Source organism: Mustelus asterias, chromosome 24, assembly GCF_964213995.1.
Source record: "Mustelus asterias chromosome 24, sMusAst1.hap1.1, whole genome shotgun sequence".
In the NCBI taxonomy this organism is placed as follows: Eukaryota; Metazoa; Chordata; class Chondrichthyes; order Carcharhiniformes; family Triakidae; genus Mustelus; species Mustelus asterias.
This window is the reverse complement of record NC_135824.1, coordinates 47526714-47544561: the sequence shown is the minus strand read 5'-3', so window position 1 is coordinate 47544561 and position 17848 is coordinate 47526714. Positions and strand designations below refer to the sequence as shown.

The 17848-nt window shown below is 48.9% G+C and overlaps 1 protein-coding gene across 1 annotated transcript in view; it reads right to left on the bottom strand.

Moving 5' to 3' along the window:
* The window catches only part of LOC144511098 (spectrin beta chain, non-erythrocytic 1-like), a 222742-nt gene that overhangs the window by 34284 nt on the left and 170610 nt on the right, over window positions 1-17848 (bottom strand). The window contains exons 24-27 of the mRNA XM_078241075.1: window positions 13873-14077; window positions 11429-11803; window positions 6401-6645; window positions 376-514 (exon numbers count right to left, since the gene is read on the bottom strand). Coding sequence (XP_078097201.1) covers window positions 376-514; window positions 6401-6645; window positions 11429-11803; window positions 13873-14077 — 964 coding nt within the window. The remainder of the gene's footprint in view (window positions 1-375; window positions 515-6400; window positions 6646-11428; window positions 11804-13872; window positions 14078-17848) is intronic.

The window sequence follows — 17848 nt, the reverse complement described above, 5'->3', positions numbered from 1 at the left end:
CTGTGTGTGTGTGAGAGTGTGTGTGTGTGTCTGTGTGTGTCTGTCTGTGTGTGTCTGTGTGTCTGTGTATGTCTGTGTGTGTGTCTGTGTGTGTGTGAGTGTCTGTGTGTGTGTGTATGTCTGTGTATGTCTGTGTGTGTGTATGTCTGTGTGTGTGTGTATGTCTGTGTGTGTGTGTATGTCTGTGTCTGTGTGTGTGTATGTCTGTGTGTGTCTGTGTGTGTGTGTGTATGTCTGTGTGTGTGTGTGTATGTCTGTGTGTGTGAGTGTGTGTGTGTGTGTGTGTGTATGTCTGTGTGTGTGTGTGTGTGTGCGTGTATGTCTGTGTGTGTGAGTGTGTGTGTGTGAGTGTGGCCCTGGCGGGGCTCCAGTTACCTCCTCGGCTGCCTGATTGCCGCTGGTCAGTAAGGTTTTACCCAGCTCGATGCAGGCTGTCAGCTTCTTGTGTCTGGCTTCAATCTCCCCACGGAGACCTTGGTGGTAATTCATCAGCACCTCAACCGAGGAGACATCGCTGGGAAAGAAACAGCTCTGTCATTGTCTAACACATCACACGGCAGCATCTATTGAGGAACACAGTGACATCATTCACACTTCCACAACGCAGCAAACCCTGACTCTGGAGACTTTGGGGCCACCTTCGGAGAAGGTTAGTCAAGGGGGACTTGCTCACAAAGACGGAACTCAAATCTCAAACAGAATTAAAAGCAGCGCACTAACAATAACCTTTCAAGCACTCCTCCACTCTCCTGCTGGAACAATCTGGGCTCGACTCTCTCAGTCTGCTTCCCACATTCCCGTTTCTCGATACTAAGTGCTCACAGGATTATACGTCTTGAGGTTAACTGGTGACCGACACTAGAAACATTGACACTTTGGACACAGAGGGAGCTCTCGGCTCCCACCGTCAATGTTGCGAGCGATCAGCACACACCTCACTTCACTCGCTCTTGCTTTATGTCTGATGTGTGAGGAGAGATTGACTAGGTTAGGATTGCTTTCACTGGAGTTCAGACGAATGAGGGGGGATCTCATAGAGGCTTATAAAATTCTAACAGGGCTAGACAGGGTAGATGCAGGGAGGATGTTCCCGATGGTGGGGGGAGTCCAGAACCATGGTTCACAGTCTGAGGATTCAGGGTAGGCCATTTAGAACATAGAAAAACTACAGCACAAACAGGCCCTTCGGCCCACAAGTTGCGCCGGTCATGTCCCTACCTACCTAGGCCTATATATAGGCTTACCTATAACCCTCAATCCTATTAGGTCCCATGTACTCATCCAGAAGTCTCTTAAAAGACCCTATCGAGTTTGCCTCCACCACCATTGACGGCAGCCGATTCCACTCACCCACCACCCTCTGTGTGAAAAACTTACCCATGGCATCTCCTCTGTACCTACTCCCCAGCACCTTAAATCTGTGTCCTCTTGTAGCAGCCATTTCAGCCCTGGGAAAAAGCCTCTGAGAATCCACCCGATCTATACCTCTCAACATCTTGTACACCTCTATCAGGTTACCTCTCATCCTTCGTCTCTCCAAGGAGAAAAGACCGAGCTCCCTCAACCTATCCTCATAAGGTATGCCACCCAATCCAGGCAACATCCTTGTAAATTTAGGACGGAGTTGAGGAGACATTTCTTCACCCAGAGAGTGGTGAATCTATGGAATTCATTACCACAGGAAGTAGTTGATGCCAAAACATTGAATGTATTCAAGAGGTGGCTGGATATAGCACTTGGGGCGAATGAGATCAAAGGTTATGGGGAGAAAGCAGGATTAGGCTATTGAGTTGGACGATCAGTCATGATCGTGATGAATGGCGGAACAGGCTCGAAGGGCCGAATGGCCTCCTCCTGCTCCTATCCTCTGTCATTCTATGAATTGTTTCAATCACATCGGTAGAAAAAAAACTACATGGTCGGAATGTGGCAGCTCTGCACACGGGCAATGGTCAACAAAATGTCTGGTGGGGGCCACACTCAGAACCCAGATGGGCCGCATGTGTCCCCCTGGGCCGCAGGTTACCCACCATTAAACAATTTGATAGGATAGACAGAGATAAACCGAATCTGTGTCCTGTGGAAATTTGGAAAATCTCCCACTGATTGGCTGAGGTGTGGCCAAGGACAAAGCAACCGGGATCTATAGGTTTCCCAAGATCCCTGGTAATTCCAAAAAGGCACAAGGCTTGATCTGATTCCTTTTGTTTGCAGAGGACTGGTCTCTGTGCATGAATGGATGTCACTTCTAGTAAGTGTAAATGAGCTACATTCTGAGTTCGGCTGATTAACTTAAACTGGTTGTTAGTGTGGCGATTATCACACTCAGGATTGTTCAGCGAGTGCTGCCCAATTGCCAAATCACATCTAACAGCAGGCATTTTGTTTTGGGTTTCGCAAGCATGTGGCCAATCAGCGTCCACTTGCCAACCAACCAGCACCTTTGACTCCTATAGTTCAAATTTGTGACATTAGTGAACCTTTAAGATATATATTTTTTAAATCATGTTCTCTGCAGCTCTCAGTGTTGCCGAGTTGTCTGTAGAAGCCCTTTTATTGCTCCTTCAGTGGTTTAAATGGTGTTTGTTTATTTTTACTCTGGGTTGTTTTATGACCCTGCGTTGTTCGGAGGAAGGTCATGTGTTCTCATTTTCTGTTTGGCTGCAGTTGGAGTTCAGAAGGGAGTGGACTTCAGACTGAAAGTAGCGTCTCTCTTTCTCCTTGGTTTTGGAAGTTCTGCTGGTTAGCTAAAAGTAAAGCTTCCTGCCTTCCTGGAGTAGAGCATCTGCTGTTGGTGGCCCAACCAGAGTCTCTCCCTGGTATTCTGGGAAGCTGTGCTGACTTCACACTGTTCTGAGAGTGTGCAGAGGGCTACTAGAAGTTACAAGCTGAGAAGTCAGGCTTTCAATTCTCCAACCAAAGGACTCAGTTCCAGCATCACGTGAGCATTAGTCTTTGCTGTGTTGAACCTGTGAAAAGGGTTCATTTGTTTGTGGGGAGCTTTGTTGGATTTGGAACATCTTAGATATATTTGTTAAGGGTGATACATTATCGTGTTTGTCTTGCTTTTGTTTGTAATTGATAAAGGTTCTTGCTAATTTTCTTACTGTACATGTTAACTATATTCTTAAACAAACCTTTGTTTGATAAAAGCTCCCTCGTGGGTCATTTGAATCATACCTGAAGTGAAACATCTCATGCTTATCCTAGCCAAATTCAATGTGCAAATACTTTAAAATCCAGGCGGGCTCCATGAAACACTTTGTGGTTTCTGACCTGAACCTTAACAAAATTGTTGCGCTCGTTTGAAATTTGGCATTCTTGCATCTGATGAGTGCAAGATGAAAAACTTCAGCAGTCTGTCTCTCTTTTCAACAATACTCAAGTTCTGTTTTGAAAAACTAGCTAGCGACTGTTTCTGGTCAAGTATATAGGGAGAAACTGTTTCAGTGGCTGGAAGATTGGTAACCAGAGGACATGGAGTTAGAAAAATTTGTAAATTAGCAAAAGAGTTGACAGAAATAAGAAGGATTTTTTAAGTAGCAACTTGTACGAACATACATTCAAACAAGGAGCAGGAGTAGGCCATTCAGCCCCTCGAGCCTGCTCTGCCATTTAGAATAGAATTGTACAGTGCAGAAGGAGGCCATTTGGCCCATCAAGTCTGCACTGACCACAATCCCACCCAGGTCCTGTCCCCATAACCCCATGCATTTACCCTGCTAGTCCCCCTGACACAAAGGGGCAATTTAGCATGGCCAATCCACCTAACCCACCCATCTTTGGAGTGTGGGAGGAAACCGGAGCACCCAGAGGAAACCCACGCAGACATGGGGAGAATGTGCAAACTCCACACAGACAGTGACCCAAGCCAGGAATTGAACCCGGGTCCCTGGCACTGTGAGGCAGCAGTGCTAACCACTGTGCCGTCGTGCCGCCCTAATGAGATTATGGCTGGTCTGATGTTGTGATTATTGCATTAAAGGCCGTATATAAATTCAATTAGGTCTTATGGTGCAGTGGGTTAGCATCCCTGCCTCTGAGCCAGAAGCTCCAGGTTCAAGTCCCACCCCAGGACTTGGCGGCCAAGAAAGGTGCGTTCACAACGCGGCCAAACAGGTTGAGTGCCAATCCTTCCAAACACACCAATGGCTGGTGGTCAGAGTGGGAGAGACCCCTGGTCAGCCACGCTTGATGTGGAGTGACGCCCCCTCCAGCTATAAGCGCCCTGGCGACAGACTAGCGACCTGTTCCGGGAATGGCTAGCCATGGAAACAGACAAAAGTCTGCCTTAGTGCACCACCAGGTGTGGGAAGAAAATTGGAACAAATGCAATTTGTTGTCACCAGTGAGACTAATTAAATAGCTCTCTCAACGAGCTGGCACAGGCATCATAAGAACTAGGAGCAGGAGTAGGCCATTCAGCCCCTCGAGCTGCTCCGCCATTTAATACGATCAGGGCTGATCTCATCTCAGCCTCAACTCCACCTTCCTGCCTGTTCACCCTCGCCCTTCATCCCCATTACTCATTAAAAATCTGTCCACCTCTTCCTTAAATTTACCCAAAGACCCCGAATCCACTGCGCTCTGGGGCAGTGAATTCCACAGACTCACCACCCTCTGAGAGAAATAATTCCTCCTCATCTCTGTTTTAAATCTGCTACCCGCTTCTCCTAAAACTGTGACCTCTTGTTCTGGAACCACGGCCTCTTTGGGACAGTGGGAGGGTGAGCTGTGAGGAGGACGCAGAGATGCTTCAGCGTGATTTGGACAGGCTGAGTGTGTGGGTATCTGCTTGGCAGATGCAGCATAATGTGGATAAATGTGAGGTTATCCACTTTGGGGGCAGAAATATTTGAATGGGTGTAAATTGGGAGAGGTGGATACGCAGGGAAACCTTGGAGTCCTCCTGCATCAGTCGCTGAAAATGAGCACACAGGTACAGCAGGCAGTAAAAAAGGCAAATGGTATGTTGGCTTTCAGAGCGAGAAGATTTGAGTATAGGGATAGGGATGTTTAGCTGCAATTGTATAGGGCATTGGTGAGGCCACACCTGGAGTATTGTGTACAGCTTTGGTGTCCTTATCTGAGGAAGGATGTCCTTGCTATAGAGGAAGTGCAGCGAAGGTTTACCAGGCTGATTCCTGGGATGGCAGGTCTGTCATATGAGGAGAGACTAAGTCGGTTAGGATTATATTCACTGGAGTTTAGAAGAGTGAGAGGGGATCTCATAGAAACTTATAAAATTCACACAGGGTTAGACAGGGTAGATTCAGAAAGAATGTTCCTGATGCTGGGGGAGTCCAGAACTAGGGATCATAGTTTGAAGATAAGGGGGTAAACCTTTTAGAACTGAGGTGAGGAGAAATTTCTTCACCCAGAGCGTGGTGAATGTGTGGAAAGTAGCTGAGGCCAAAATGTGTGATTTCAAGAAGAAATTAGATATCGCTCTTGGGGCTAAAGGGATCAAGGGATATGGGGGGGAAGGTGGGATCAGGATATTTAATTTGATGATCAGCCGTGATCAAAATGAATGGCTAAGCAGGCACGAGGGCCGAATGGCCTACTCCTGCTTCTAGTTTCTATGTTTGTTCTAGAACCGTGCCCCCCCCCCCCCCCCCCCCGCTCTAGAACATGACCACTGGTTCTAGGGCCATGACCTGTTGTTCCAGAACTACGATCTCTTGTTGCAGAACTAAGACCTCTTGTTCTAGAGCGAGGACCTATTGCACGATGGACTGAATGAATGGCCTCATTCCTTGCTGTGAGATTTTAGGATTCGAAGCACGTGGACAGAGTCTGAGTGTTCCTCTTGGATATTATGAATCAAGATAGGAAAAGCACACAACCTGGGCAGCACGGCGGCACACTGGTTAGCACTGCTGCTTCACAGCTCCAAGGACCGGGGTTCGATTCCCGGCTTGGGAGTGTGGAGTTCTGTATTCTTTCATGGGATGTGGGTGTCGCTGGCTGGGCCAGCATTAGTTGCCCATCCCTAGTTGCCCTTGAACGGAGGGTCTCGCTCGGCCATTTCGGAGGGGCAGTTGAGAGTGTCTGTGTGGAGTTTGCACGTTCTCCTCGTGTCTGCGTGGGTTTCCTCCGGGTGCTCCGGTTTCCTCCCACAGTCCAAAGATGTGCGGGTTAGGTTGATTGACCATGCTAAATTGCCCCTTGGTGTCCTGGGATGTGTAGGTTAGAGGGATTAGTGGGGTAAATGTGTGGTGTAGTGGGAGTAAGGCCTAGGTGGGATTGTGGACGGTGCAGACTCGATGGGCCGAATGGCCTCATTCTGCGCTGTGGGGATTCTATGATTCTGATTCTATGATAACCTGCTGGATGTGTCCTGTAAAGTATTAGCGTTGCTGAGGCTAGCCTCTGCTGATTGCAATCTGATACGCACCGTGGCTTCTCACCCGTTCCAATCTGGCAGATGATGCTGTCCATCCAGCTGACCAGGTCGCGCACCATGCTGAAGAAGCGGATTTTGTCGCCGGTGGTGGTGAGTTGCAGCCTCCGCTGGTCACAGCTGCTCAGTAGCTCCTTCCAAGCCTGCATGACGCCCTGCTCCTGGACAAGGATGGCCTCGGCATTCTCTCCTGCGTACACCGTCCGCAGCTGGGCTGCGTTCTCTTGGAGCTGCCTCACCTGGTAACGGAGCACACACCTGGGTTAGACGGAGCGACCCATGTCAGGTTAGGTGAGAAGGATAGAACCATATCAACTGCCACCCACACGAGACCGGGCAATAGTGGGAATGTCATCGGGCTTGTAATCCAAGGCTAAATGTTCTGGGGAGAGGGATTCAAATCCCGACAATTAGCCTTGATCTTATAGAATGGTGGCGGAACAGGCTCGAGGGGCCGAATGGCCTACTCCTACCTCCAATTGCAGCAGATGGGAATTTAAACTAAATTAATAAATCCAGAATATATAACAAGTCTCACAAACGATGATCAGGACAGCTACCATCGATTGTCGGAAACTCAACTGGTTCACTAATGCCCTTCAGGGAAAAGAAATCTGCCGTCCTTACCCGGTCTGGCCTACATGTGACTCCAGAGCCACAGCAATGTGGTTGACTCTTAACTACCCTCTGAAATGGCCGAGTGAGACCCTCAGTTCGAGGGCAATTATGGATGGGCAACTAATGCTGGCCCAGCCGGTGACACCCACATCCCATGAAAGGTTTCGGGGGTGATTCTCTCAGCCTGCTGCGCTGTTCGAGTAGCGCAGCGGACTGGGAGACATCAGTGGGGGGCCTGTAGCGAGATTCGTGACCAGCATTTGGCTGATCCTGAGTCTCCCAGTCCATTTTTCTTTTAAACGTAATCAGCCTCCTAGCGGAAATCAGTTTGAGGCTGATTACCGTACTGAAATCAACATTTCAGTAATGAGAGGGATGTGGGGGCACTGGAAAGAGTGCAGGGGAGAGTTACCGGGATGCTGCCTGGTTTGGAGGGTAGGTCTTGTGGGCAAGGGCTTTTCTCTTTAGAGCGGAGGAGGTTGAGAGGCGACTTAATAGAGGTTTATAAGATGATGAGGGGGATAGATAGAGTGGACGTTCAGAGACTATTTCCTCGGGTGGATGGAGCTGTTACAAGGGGGCATAACTATAAGGTTCATGGTGGGAGATATTGGAGGGATGTACGAGGTAGGTTCTTTACTCAGAGTGGTTGGGGTGTGGAATGGACTGCCTGCTGTGATAGTGGAGTCGGACACTTTAGGAACTTTCAAGCGGTTATTGGATAGGCACATGGAGCACACCAGGATAATAGGGAGTGGGATAGCTTGATCTTGGTTTCGGAAAAGGTTCGGCACAACATCGTGGGCCGAAGGGCCTGTACTGTGCTGTACTGTTCTATGTTCTATGTATTAGCAAGCCCGGGAGATTCCCACCAGTGGGGATTAAAGCTGGTCCCCATCAAAGGGGACCGGGTTTGACCTCCCCGCTGGGAGGGACAGAGGGCTTTGAGGCCCTCCTCCCCCAGGAGGTTGGGGGGGGTAAGGGGCCGGGGGGGTTTGTCCGTTGGACAGTGCCAGTCTGGCAATGCCAGGGAACCTGTGGGGAGCGCTACGGTGCTGCACATCTGGACGCTGACACTGCCCACCAGGCACTGCTGGTGGGGAGGGTGGGGTGGGGATGGTGCGAGAGGGGGCAGGCCTTCTGGGGGATGGGGCCGATGGTGGGGGGGGAATGCATTTAGGGATTGGTGGATTGGGAGTGGACGATTGGGGGCTGAACGTGGAGGGTGGGGTCGGGTTAGAAATGGGGGTTGGTGGTGCGGGGAGAGGTTGGGTTGGAGATGGGAGTGGTGGGTCACGGAGGGGGGGGCGTTGGGAAGCAACCGGAAGGCCGGAGATCACGAGGCCGGCGATGCGGGTGTGGCCAGCCTGCATTGTGCCTATCTTCCCGCTGACATTCAGGCTCCACCCTCTCCCCTCCCCGCCATTAACTCCAGTTTTCCCGCACTTTGGGCACTTAGTACTTGTGGCGGAGAATTGCTCCCAAAATTTTTAAAACTGAGGAAGGGGCAATCTGGTCAAAGAGGTTCCAGATGATTCAAGGTTCTGAAGGGGCCGATTGAGAGAATCCGTTTCCTCTGATGAGAAAAATGAACCTTAAATTTAAAGTCAGGTCATTTTCAGGGGTACCGTCAGGAAACATTTCTCCACACAAAGAGGAGTGGAAATCTGGAACTTTCTCCCGCAACAAAAAAAAAACCTGTCGAGGCTGCGGGATCAACTGAAAATATCAACGCTGGAAAATACTACGGTTTATGGAACCAAGGCGGGTAGATGGCGTTAAAATGCAGATAAACTATAATGATCTCAACAAGGCCCGCGAGGTGGGCCTCCCTCGAGTATGAGCTCCCTGATTGAGATACTGATTGCCTGCCCAATCAGGGAGCCTCGCCGGCGTATATTGAGGAGTGTCAGGGCTTCTGGCATTCGGGATTCTGACTCTGTACCTGAAGCACTCTTCGGAGTGGAATTGGGTTTGTAAATAAAGAGGAATCTGGTGAAGGGACACCGACCTCCGAGGAGATATTTGATAAACCTTGGTCTAATTAAATACTGGAAAAGCCTAGACGGGCTGAATAGCCTCCCTCCTGTCACCCTGCGTAAAATTGGACTTTTCTCAATCCAGAAGCTGCTTTCACTTCCTCTGCTATATTGTGGACCTGGTGAATGTGGCCAAGACATTGTCCCATTAACATCCTCCCTGGAAAGGCTGGGGTTTTTTTTTATTCCTTGGGCATGGGCATCACCCATGTCCAGCCCTAGTTGCCCTTGGAGGGCAGTTGAGAGTCAACCACATTGCTGTGGCCCTGGAGTCACATGTAGGCCAGACCGGATAAGGACGGCAGATTTCCTTCCTTAAAGGGACATTGGTGAACCAGATGGGTTTTTCCGATAATCGACAATGGTTTCATGGTCATCAGTAGATTCTTAATTCCAGATTTTCATTGAATTCAAATTCCACCATTTGCCGTGGTAGGATTCGAACCTGGGTCTCCATAGCGTTACCCTGGGTTACTAGTCCGGTGACAACACCACTACCTCCCCAAACGTACTGTTCCAGCTGATGACTCTTCACCAGAACTGAGGAAAGATTGAAATGCAACAGGGTTTGAGTAACATGGATGAAGGGAATGGGGGAGGGGAGAGGGTTGGGAAAGAACAGTCCATGATTCAGGGGGATGATAAGAGACAAAGGGTTCCAAGCCACAAAAACTAACGGCAGCGGTAATGGGTGAAGTAATGATACAAAAGGTGTGGAGATGCCGGCGTTGGACTGGGGTGAACACAGCATGAGTTTTAACAACAAGTTTTGCTACCAAATAAACCTGTTGGACTTTAACCTGGTGTTGTTAAAACTCTTACAAAAGGTGTGGCCAGATGAGGTGTGAAAGGCAGCATAGTGGATGTCCAAAGGCAATCCCTTACCCGGTCTGGCCCACATGTCATTCCAGAGCCACAGCAATGTGGTTGACTCTTAAATGCCCTCATGGATGGGCGGCACGGTAGCACAGTGGTTAGCACTGCTGCTTCACAGCCCCAAGGACCTGGGTTCGATTCCCGGGCGGCACGGTAGCACAGTGGTTAGCACTGCTGCTTCACAGCTCCAAGGACCTGGGTTCGATTCCCGGCTTGGGTCACTGTCTGTGTGGAGTTTGCACATTCTCCTCGTGTCTGCGTGGGTTTCCTCCGGGTGCTCCGGTTTCCTCCCACAGTCCAAAGATGTGCGGGTTAGGTTGATTGGCCATGCTAAAATTGCCCCTTAGTGTCCTGAGATGCGTAGGTTAGAGCGATTAGTGGGTAAAATATGTAGGGATATGGGGGTAGGGCCTGGGTGGGATTGTGGTCGGTGCAAACTCGATGGGCCGAATGGCCTCTTTCTGTACTGTAGGGTTTCTATGATTTCTATGAAGACATGAGACAAAACTGAACCAGCAAAAAAAAACAAGAAACAAAATGGAGGCTGAGGTTATGATCCAAAGTTATCAAATTTATACTGAGTCCAGAAGGTTTCACAGTCGCGAATTAAAAGATGAGGCGGAACAATTGATATAAACAGCGCTATTCATAAAACCCATTTCATAGAAACCCTACAGTGCAGAAGGAGGCCAATCGGCCCATCGAGCTTGCACCGACAACAATCACATACACCCAGGCCCTATCCCCATCATCCCACGTATTTGTCCCACTAATTCCCCCTTACCCACACATCTTGGGACACTAATTTATCATGGCCAATCCACCTAATTTGCACATCTTTGGACGCTAAGGGGCAATTTAGCATGGCTAATCCACCTAACCTGCACACCTTTGGACACTAAGGGGCAACTTAGTATGGCCAATCCACCTAACCTGCACATCTTTGGACATTGGGAGGAAACCGGAGCATCCAGAGGAAACCCACGCAGACACAGGGAGAATGTGCAGACTCTGCACAGAAAGTGACCCGAGGCTGGAATTAAACCCACGTCCCTGGCGCTGTGAGGTTGCAGTGCTAACCACTGTGCCACCATGCCGCCCCGCCGCCCCATTCCCTTGCTAATTCTGGAACAAACACCAAACTGTTTGGTAGTCTCTGTGAATGAACAATTAGACCGTGGGCTTGTTCTCCAAACTTCAGATGAGGAGAGTTATGAAGGTGAACTGAGTAAGGTCTGAGGTCACGTACCGACCGACTCAAGAACAGCTTCTTCCCTGCGACCACCAGACTTTTGAATGGACCTACCTCGCACTAAGTTGATCTTTCTCGACACCCCAGCTATGACTGTTACACTACGTTCTGCACCCCCTCCTTTCCTTCTCTATGAACGGTATGCTTTGTCTGTATAGCGCACAAGAAACAATACTTTTCGCTGTATCTCAATACATGCGGCAATAATAAATCAAACTCAAATTCGAATCAAAATACCTGTGCAACCAGGACCTGGATGTCATGCTCAAACGAACTCAACATTCTCTGCAGCGTAAAGGTGCTGCTGGAATCCCCGACGGTAACTTCCGGAAGCTGTTTGTGCTTCTCCTCAATGTGGCCGGCCACCTCCTTGCAGTCGCTGAAGAACTTGTGCAACTCCTGGGACGCCGACAGCATCTGCGCCCGCGTTTCGATCAGCTCCAGCAGGTCCGCCCACGCCTCGCTGACGCCGTCCTTCCACTCCGCAATGATGGCCGCGTCCGTGTGGCCGTAATCAATCAACTCGTCAATCATCTGATTCACCATGTTGACCCGCTCCTGACCAATCACCCCGGTCTCGTGGGCAAACTCGGTGAACTTCTCGAGCAGTAACTGCAGAGAGAGAGAGAGAGAGTTCCTGACTCCTAACTGCTATAAAATAAAAACAGAAATAAACTCAGTGGGTTTAGGAGAATCCGTGGGGTGGGAAAAACATTTCAGATATTAATCACCCTTCTACAGAACTGAAGCAAGATAGAAATGTACAGAATTTTGGATTAGAATACTTAGGCGTTTGATGGCCAGCACAGCCACAACGGGCCGAAGGGCCTCTTTCTATGCTGTCAAACAGCACGGCACGGCGGCACAGTGGTTAGCACTGCTGCCTCACAGCGCCGGGGACCCGGGTTCGATTCCTGGCTTGGGTCACTGTCTGTCTGGAGTCTGCACGTTCTCCCCGTGTCCGCGTGGGTTTCCTCCGGGTGCTCCGGTTTCCTCCCACAGTCCAAAAGACAAGGAAAAAAGAAAATTACAGCAGAGGAACAGGCCCTACGGCCCTCCAAGCCTGCACCGACCATGCTGCCCAACGTGCTGGTTAGGGTGCCTTGGCCGTGCTAAATTCTCCCTCAGTCTACCCGAACAGGCGCCGGAGTGTGGCGATTAGGGGATTTTCACAGTAACTTCATTGCAGTGTTAATGTAAACCTTACTTGTGACACTAATAAGTAAACTTAATAATAAATAAACTTCACTTTTAACTCGATGACTGAATATATAGTGGAAAAGGGGGTAGAGGAGGTGGGGCAGAATAGAAGGCCAGGGAGAGGTAGGGGCAAAGGAGATATGAACAAATTTTCCCAGGACATAAGAGAAAGGGGAGTGTTAATGGTGCCATTAAGGAATGAAGAGTGCCAATAGCGGCAAAAGGTGAGATTAAAGTTTATTTATTAGTGTCACAAGTAGGCTTACATTAACACTGCAATGAAGTTACTGTGAAAATCCCCGAGTCGCCACACTCCTGTTCGGGTACACCGAGGGAGAATTTAGCACGGCCAACGCACCCTAACCAGCACGTCTTTTGGACTGTGGGAGGAAACCGGAGCACTCGGAGGAAACCCACACAGACATGGGGAGAACACAGGTTGGCGAGCTTGGATCCTTTTCCAGCTCACCATGGAAATGGAGAGCATCCTTCCTAAGGAGGGAAAAGTGTACCACATGGTATGTTGCCAGCTTGGGTGGGTGGTGGTGGGGGGGAGAGCAGGGGGAGATGGAGGGGAGAAGAGGCTGGAGTGACCGGGGTGAGAGATCAGGGCCGCGGGAGGTGGATAGAAACGTCATCGCTGGAGGAGCTGAGCACAAAGCAGGGCTGGTAGGGTGACAGTCTGAGTGGTGGAGGTCGGCGACAGACACCGCCCTTGGGCAAGTCTCACAGCAACAATGAAATATTCCCAACTGCAAGATGGAGTTTGATTTAAATGTATCACTAAAGCCTCCCCATCTCTCCTGAATGGGGCACTCTCCAGCCTCAAATCCCTGAAAAATGACGGCAGTCGTGGGGTCACAGTTATTAAGGAGTAAGCTCCCATTCCCTCCAAGTTAATGACATATAAATTTAATTGTATAAGAACATAAGAACTAGGAGCAGGAGTAGGCCATCTGGCCCCTCGAGCCTGCTCCGCCATTCAATAAGATCATGGCTAATCTTTTCGTGGACTCAGCTCCACTTACCCGCCCGCTCACCACAACCCTTAATTCCTTTACTTTTCAACCACGACCCTTAATTCAGGCATTGAATGCCAGCTGGAGATTTACTCGTGTCTCTATAAACAGGAGCAGATTACGGCTGGGATTTTGCCGGCACGCCCACCCCCGGTTCCAGGGGCGGGCGAGGCTTGGTGAACGGCATTCTCTGAGATCGTCGGAACCTCGGGCTGACGTGCCGGTAAAATTCCACCCTATATGTGGGATTGTTGGATTAGGACGGGCATGTTTGTAATGTGTATCTCTGTAAATAAACGCTGATGTAAGTGCGTAAAGATTGGCTCCAGTTCTGTCCTTTACAACCTAACGTCCTAAAGCCTAACGCCCCAACCTGCTCTCGCCAGTTGAGTGAACATCAGAGCAATACATTTCACATCAATTTCACAATCCAATTACTGACATCAGGGGTTTCTCACTTACTGTGACGTGCTCGTAGTCTTGTCCAAGTTCCGGTGACCCTGCGACGACCTCCCGCTCCGCAATCCACTGCTCCAGTTCATCAACCTCCCTGTTTAGCTGGAAGAGCCAATAGTGTTGCTCCAGTTTGCCTTTCCGCTCCTCCGCCAGGTCCTTCAGGCTCACGTACAAACGGTCAATTTGCGACTGCTGTTTGCTGATGTGTTCACTGTATCAGAAACACACGGTTAGTTCAACACCAGTCCCGGGGCTCTCCACTGGAATCACAACTTCAACAAGAGCCTTACCAGATAAACCACCTCCTAATCTAATCACATTGCATTAAGGGCCAGTTCAGAATCGTAGAACTTACAGTGCAGAAGGAGGCCATTTGGCCCATTGAGTCTGCACCGCCCACCCAGGCCCCATTCCCCATAACCCCATGCATTTACCCTAGCTAGTCCCCCTGACACTAAGGGACAATTTAACATGGCCAATCCACTCCAACCCGCACATCTTTGGACTGTGGCAGGAAATCGGAGCAACCGGAGGAAACCCACGCAGACACGGGGAGAACGTGCAGACTCCTTCACAGACAGTGACCCAAGCTGGGAATCAAACCCGGGTCCCTGGCGCTGTGAAGCAGCAATGCTAACCACTGTACCATCCTCCAAGGCATATTGTGCGACAAGATCTGGACAATATCCAGGCTTGGGCTGACAAGTGGCAAGTAACATTCACTCCAAACAAATGCCAGGCAATGACCATTGCCAATAGGAGACACTCTAACCACCATCCTTTGACATTCAATGGTGTAACCATCACTGAACCCCCCACTGTCAACATCCTTGGGGCTACCATTGACCAGAAACTCAAATGGACCCGCCACATAAATACAGTGGTTACAAGAGCAGATCTTGTAACCACTGTACAAGAAGCTGGGAATACTGCAGCAAGTAACTCACCTCCTGACTCCCCAAAGCCTGTCCACCATCTACAAGGCACAAGTCAGAAGTGTGATGGAATACTCCCCGCTTGTTTGGATGGGTGCAGCTCCAACAACACTCAAAACTCAACACTGGTTGGCTTATGAGGAGAGACTGAGTAGACTGGGACGATACTCATTGGAATTCAGAAGAATGAGGGGAGATTTTATGGAAACATAAGATTATAAAGGGAATAGAAAAGATAGAAGCAGGGAGATTGTTTCCACTGGCAGGTAAAGCTAGAACTAGGGGGCATGGCCTCAATATAAGGGGGAGCAGATTTAGGACTGAGTTGAGGAGGAACTTCTTCACCCAAACGGTTGTGAATCTGTGGAATTCCCTGCCCAGTGAAGCGGTTGAGGCTACCTCATTGAATGTTTTTAAGGCAAGGATAGATAAATTTTTGAACAGTAAAGGAATTAAGGGTTATGGTGAGCGGGTGGGTAAGTGGAGCTGAGTCCACAAAAAGATCATAAGACATAGGAGCAGAATTAGGCCACTCGGCCCATCGAGTCTGCTCTGCCATTCAATCATGGCTGATATTTTCCCATCCTCATTCTCCTGCCTTTTCCCCATAACCCCTGACCCCCTTATTAATCAAGAAACTATCTATCTCTGTCTAAAGACACTCAATGACCTGGCCTCCACAGCCTTCTGCGGCAAAGAGTACCACAGATTCACCACTCTCTGGCTGAAAAATTCCTCCTCATCTCTGTTTTAAAGGATTGTCCCTTTAGCCTGAGGTTGTGCCCTCTGGTTCTAGTTTTTCCTACTAGTGGAAACATCCTTCCCACGTCCACTCTATCCAGGTCTCGCAGTATCCTGTAAGTTTCAATAAGATCCCAACTCATCCTTCTAAACTCCAATGAGTACAGACCCAGAGTCCTCAACTGTTCCTCATACAACAAGCTCTTCATTCCAGGGATCATTCTTGTGAACCTCCTCTGGACCCTTTCCAAGGCCAGTACATCCTTCCTTAGATACGGGGCCCAAAACTGCTCACAATACAATGGGGTCTGACCAGAACCTTATACAGCCTCAGTAGTACATCCCTGTTCTTGTATTTTAGCCCTCTCGACATGAATGCTAACATTGCATTTGCCTTCCTAACTGCCAACTGAACCTGCACGTTAACCTTAAGAGAACCTTGAACAAGGACTCCCAAGTCCCTTTGTGCTTCTGATTTCCAAAGCATTCCCCCATTTAGAAAATAATCTATGCCTCCATTCCTCCTTCCAAAGTGCATAACCTCACACTTTTCCACATTGTATTCCATCTGCCATTTCTCTGCCCACTCTCCTGACCTGTCCAAGTCCTTCTGCAGCCCCCCTGCTTCCTCAATGCTATCTGTCCCTCTACATATCTTTGTATCATCTGCAAACTTAGCAACAGTGCCTTCAGTTCCTTCTTCCAAATCGTTAGTGTATATTGTGAAAAGTTGTGGTCCCAGCACCGACCCCTGAGGCACACCACTAGTCACCGGCTGCCATCCTGAAAAATACCCCTTTATCCCCACTCTCTGCCTTCTGCCAGTCAGCCAATCCTCTATCCATGCCAGGATCTTACCATTAACACCATGGGCGCTTAACTTATTTAACAGTCTCCTAAATGGCACTTTGTCAAAGGCCTTCTGGAAATCTAAATAAATCACGTCCACTGGTTCTCCTCGATCTAACTTCCTTGTTACCTCCTCAAAGAACTTTAACAGATTTGTCAGACGTGACCTCCCCTTGATGAAGCCGTGCTGACTCAGTCCTATTTTATCATGCACTTCCAAGTACTCCGCGATCTCATCTTTAATAATGGACTCTAAAATCTTGCCAATGACTGAAGTCAGACTAACCGGCCTATAATTTCCCGCCTGCTGCCTCCCTCCCTTCTTAAACAGCAGTTTTACATCAGCTACTTTCCAGTCCTCTGGGACCCTCCCTGCCTCCAGTGATTCATGAAAGATCACACCAACGCCTCCACAATTTCCTCAGCTATCTCTTTTAGAACCTTGAGGTGTAGTCCATCCGGTCCAGGTGATTTATCCACCTTCAGATCTTTCAGTTTCCCCAGAACCTTCTACTTGGTGATGGCCACTGCACTCACCTGTGCCCCTTGACTCTCCTGGAGCTCTGGTATCCCACTGGTGTCTTCCACCGTGAAGACCGATTCAAAGTAACTATTGAGTTCCTCTGCCATTTCTTTGTTTTCTATTATTACTTCTCCAGCCTCATTTTCCAGTCGTCCAATGGCTATTTTTGCCTCTTTCTAACCTTTTATATATTGAAAAAAAAACTCTTCCTATCTTCTTTTATATTACTAGCTAGCTTACACTCATATTCCATCTTCTCCCCCCTTATTGCTTTTTTAGTTGTCCTCTGCTCACTTTTAAAGGCTTCCCAATCCTCTGGCTTCCCACTAATCCTCGCCACTTTGTCTGCTTTTTCTTTTGCTTTTATGCTCTCCTTGACTTCCCTCGTCAGCCATGGATGCCTCATCCTCCCCTTAGCATGTTTCCTCCTCCTTGGGATGAATTTCTGTTGTGCCTCCTGAAAAACTCTCAAAAACTCCTGCCATTGCTGTTCCACGGTCTTCCCTGCTGGGCTCCCTTTCCAATCAACTCTGGCCAGCTCCTCCCTCATGTCTTTGTAGTTACCTTTATTTAATTGTGATACCGTTACATCTGATTCCAGCTTCTCCCTCTCAAACTGCAGGGTAAATTCTATCATGTTGTGGTCACTGCTCCCTAAGGGTTTCTTCGCCTTAAGTTCTCTAATGAAGTCTGCCTCATTACACATCACCGAATCCAGAATTGCCTGTTCCCTAGTAGGCTCTGTCACAAGCTGCTCCAAAAAACCATCCCTTAGACATTCCACAAATTCCTTTTCTTGGGATCCACTACCAACCTGATTTTCCCAGTCCACCTGCATATTGTGGTCCCCCATGATTATTGTAATATTGCCTTTTTTAGATGCCTTTTCTATCTCCCGATTTATTTTCTGTCCCACATCCTGACTACTGCTAGG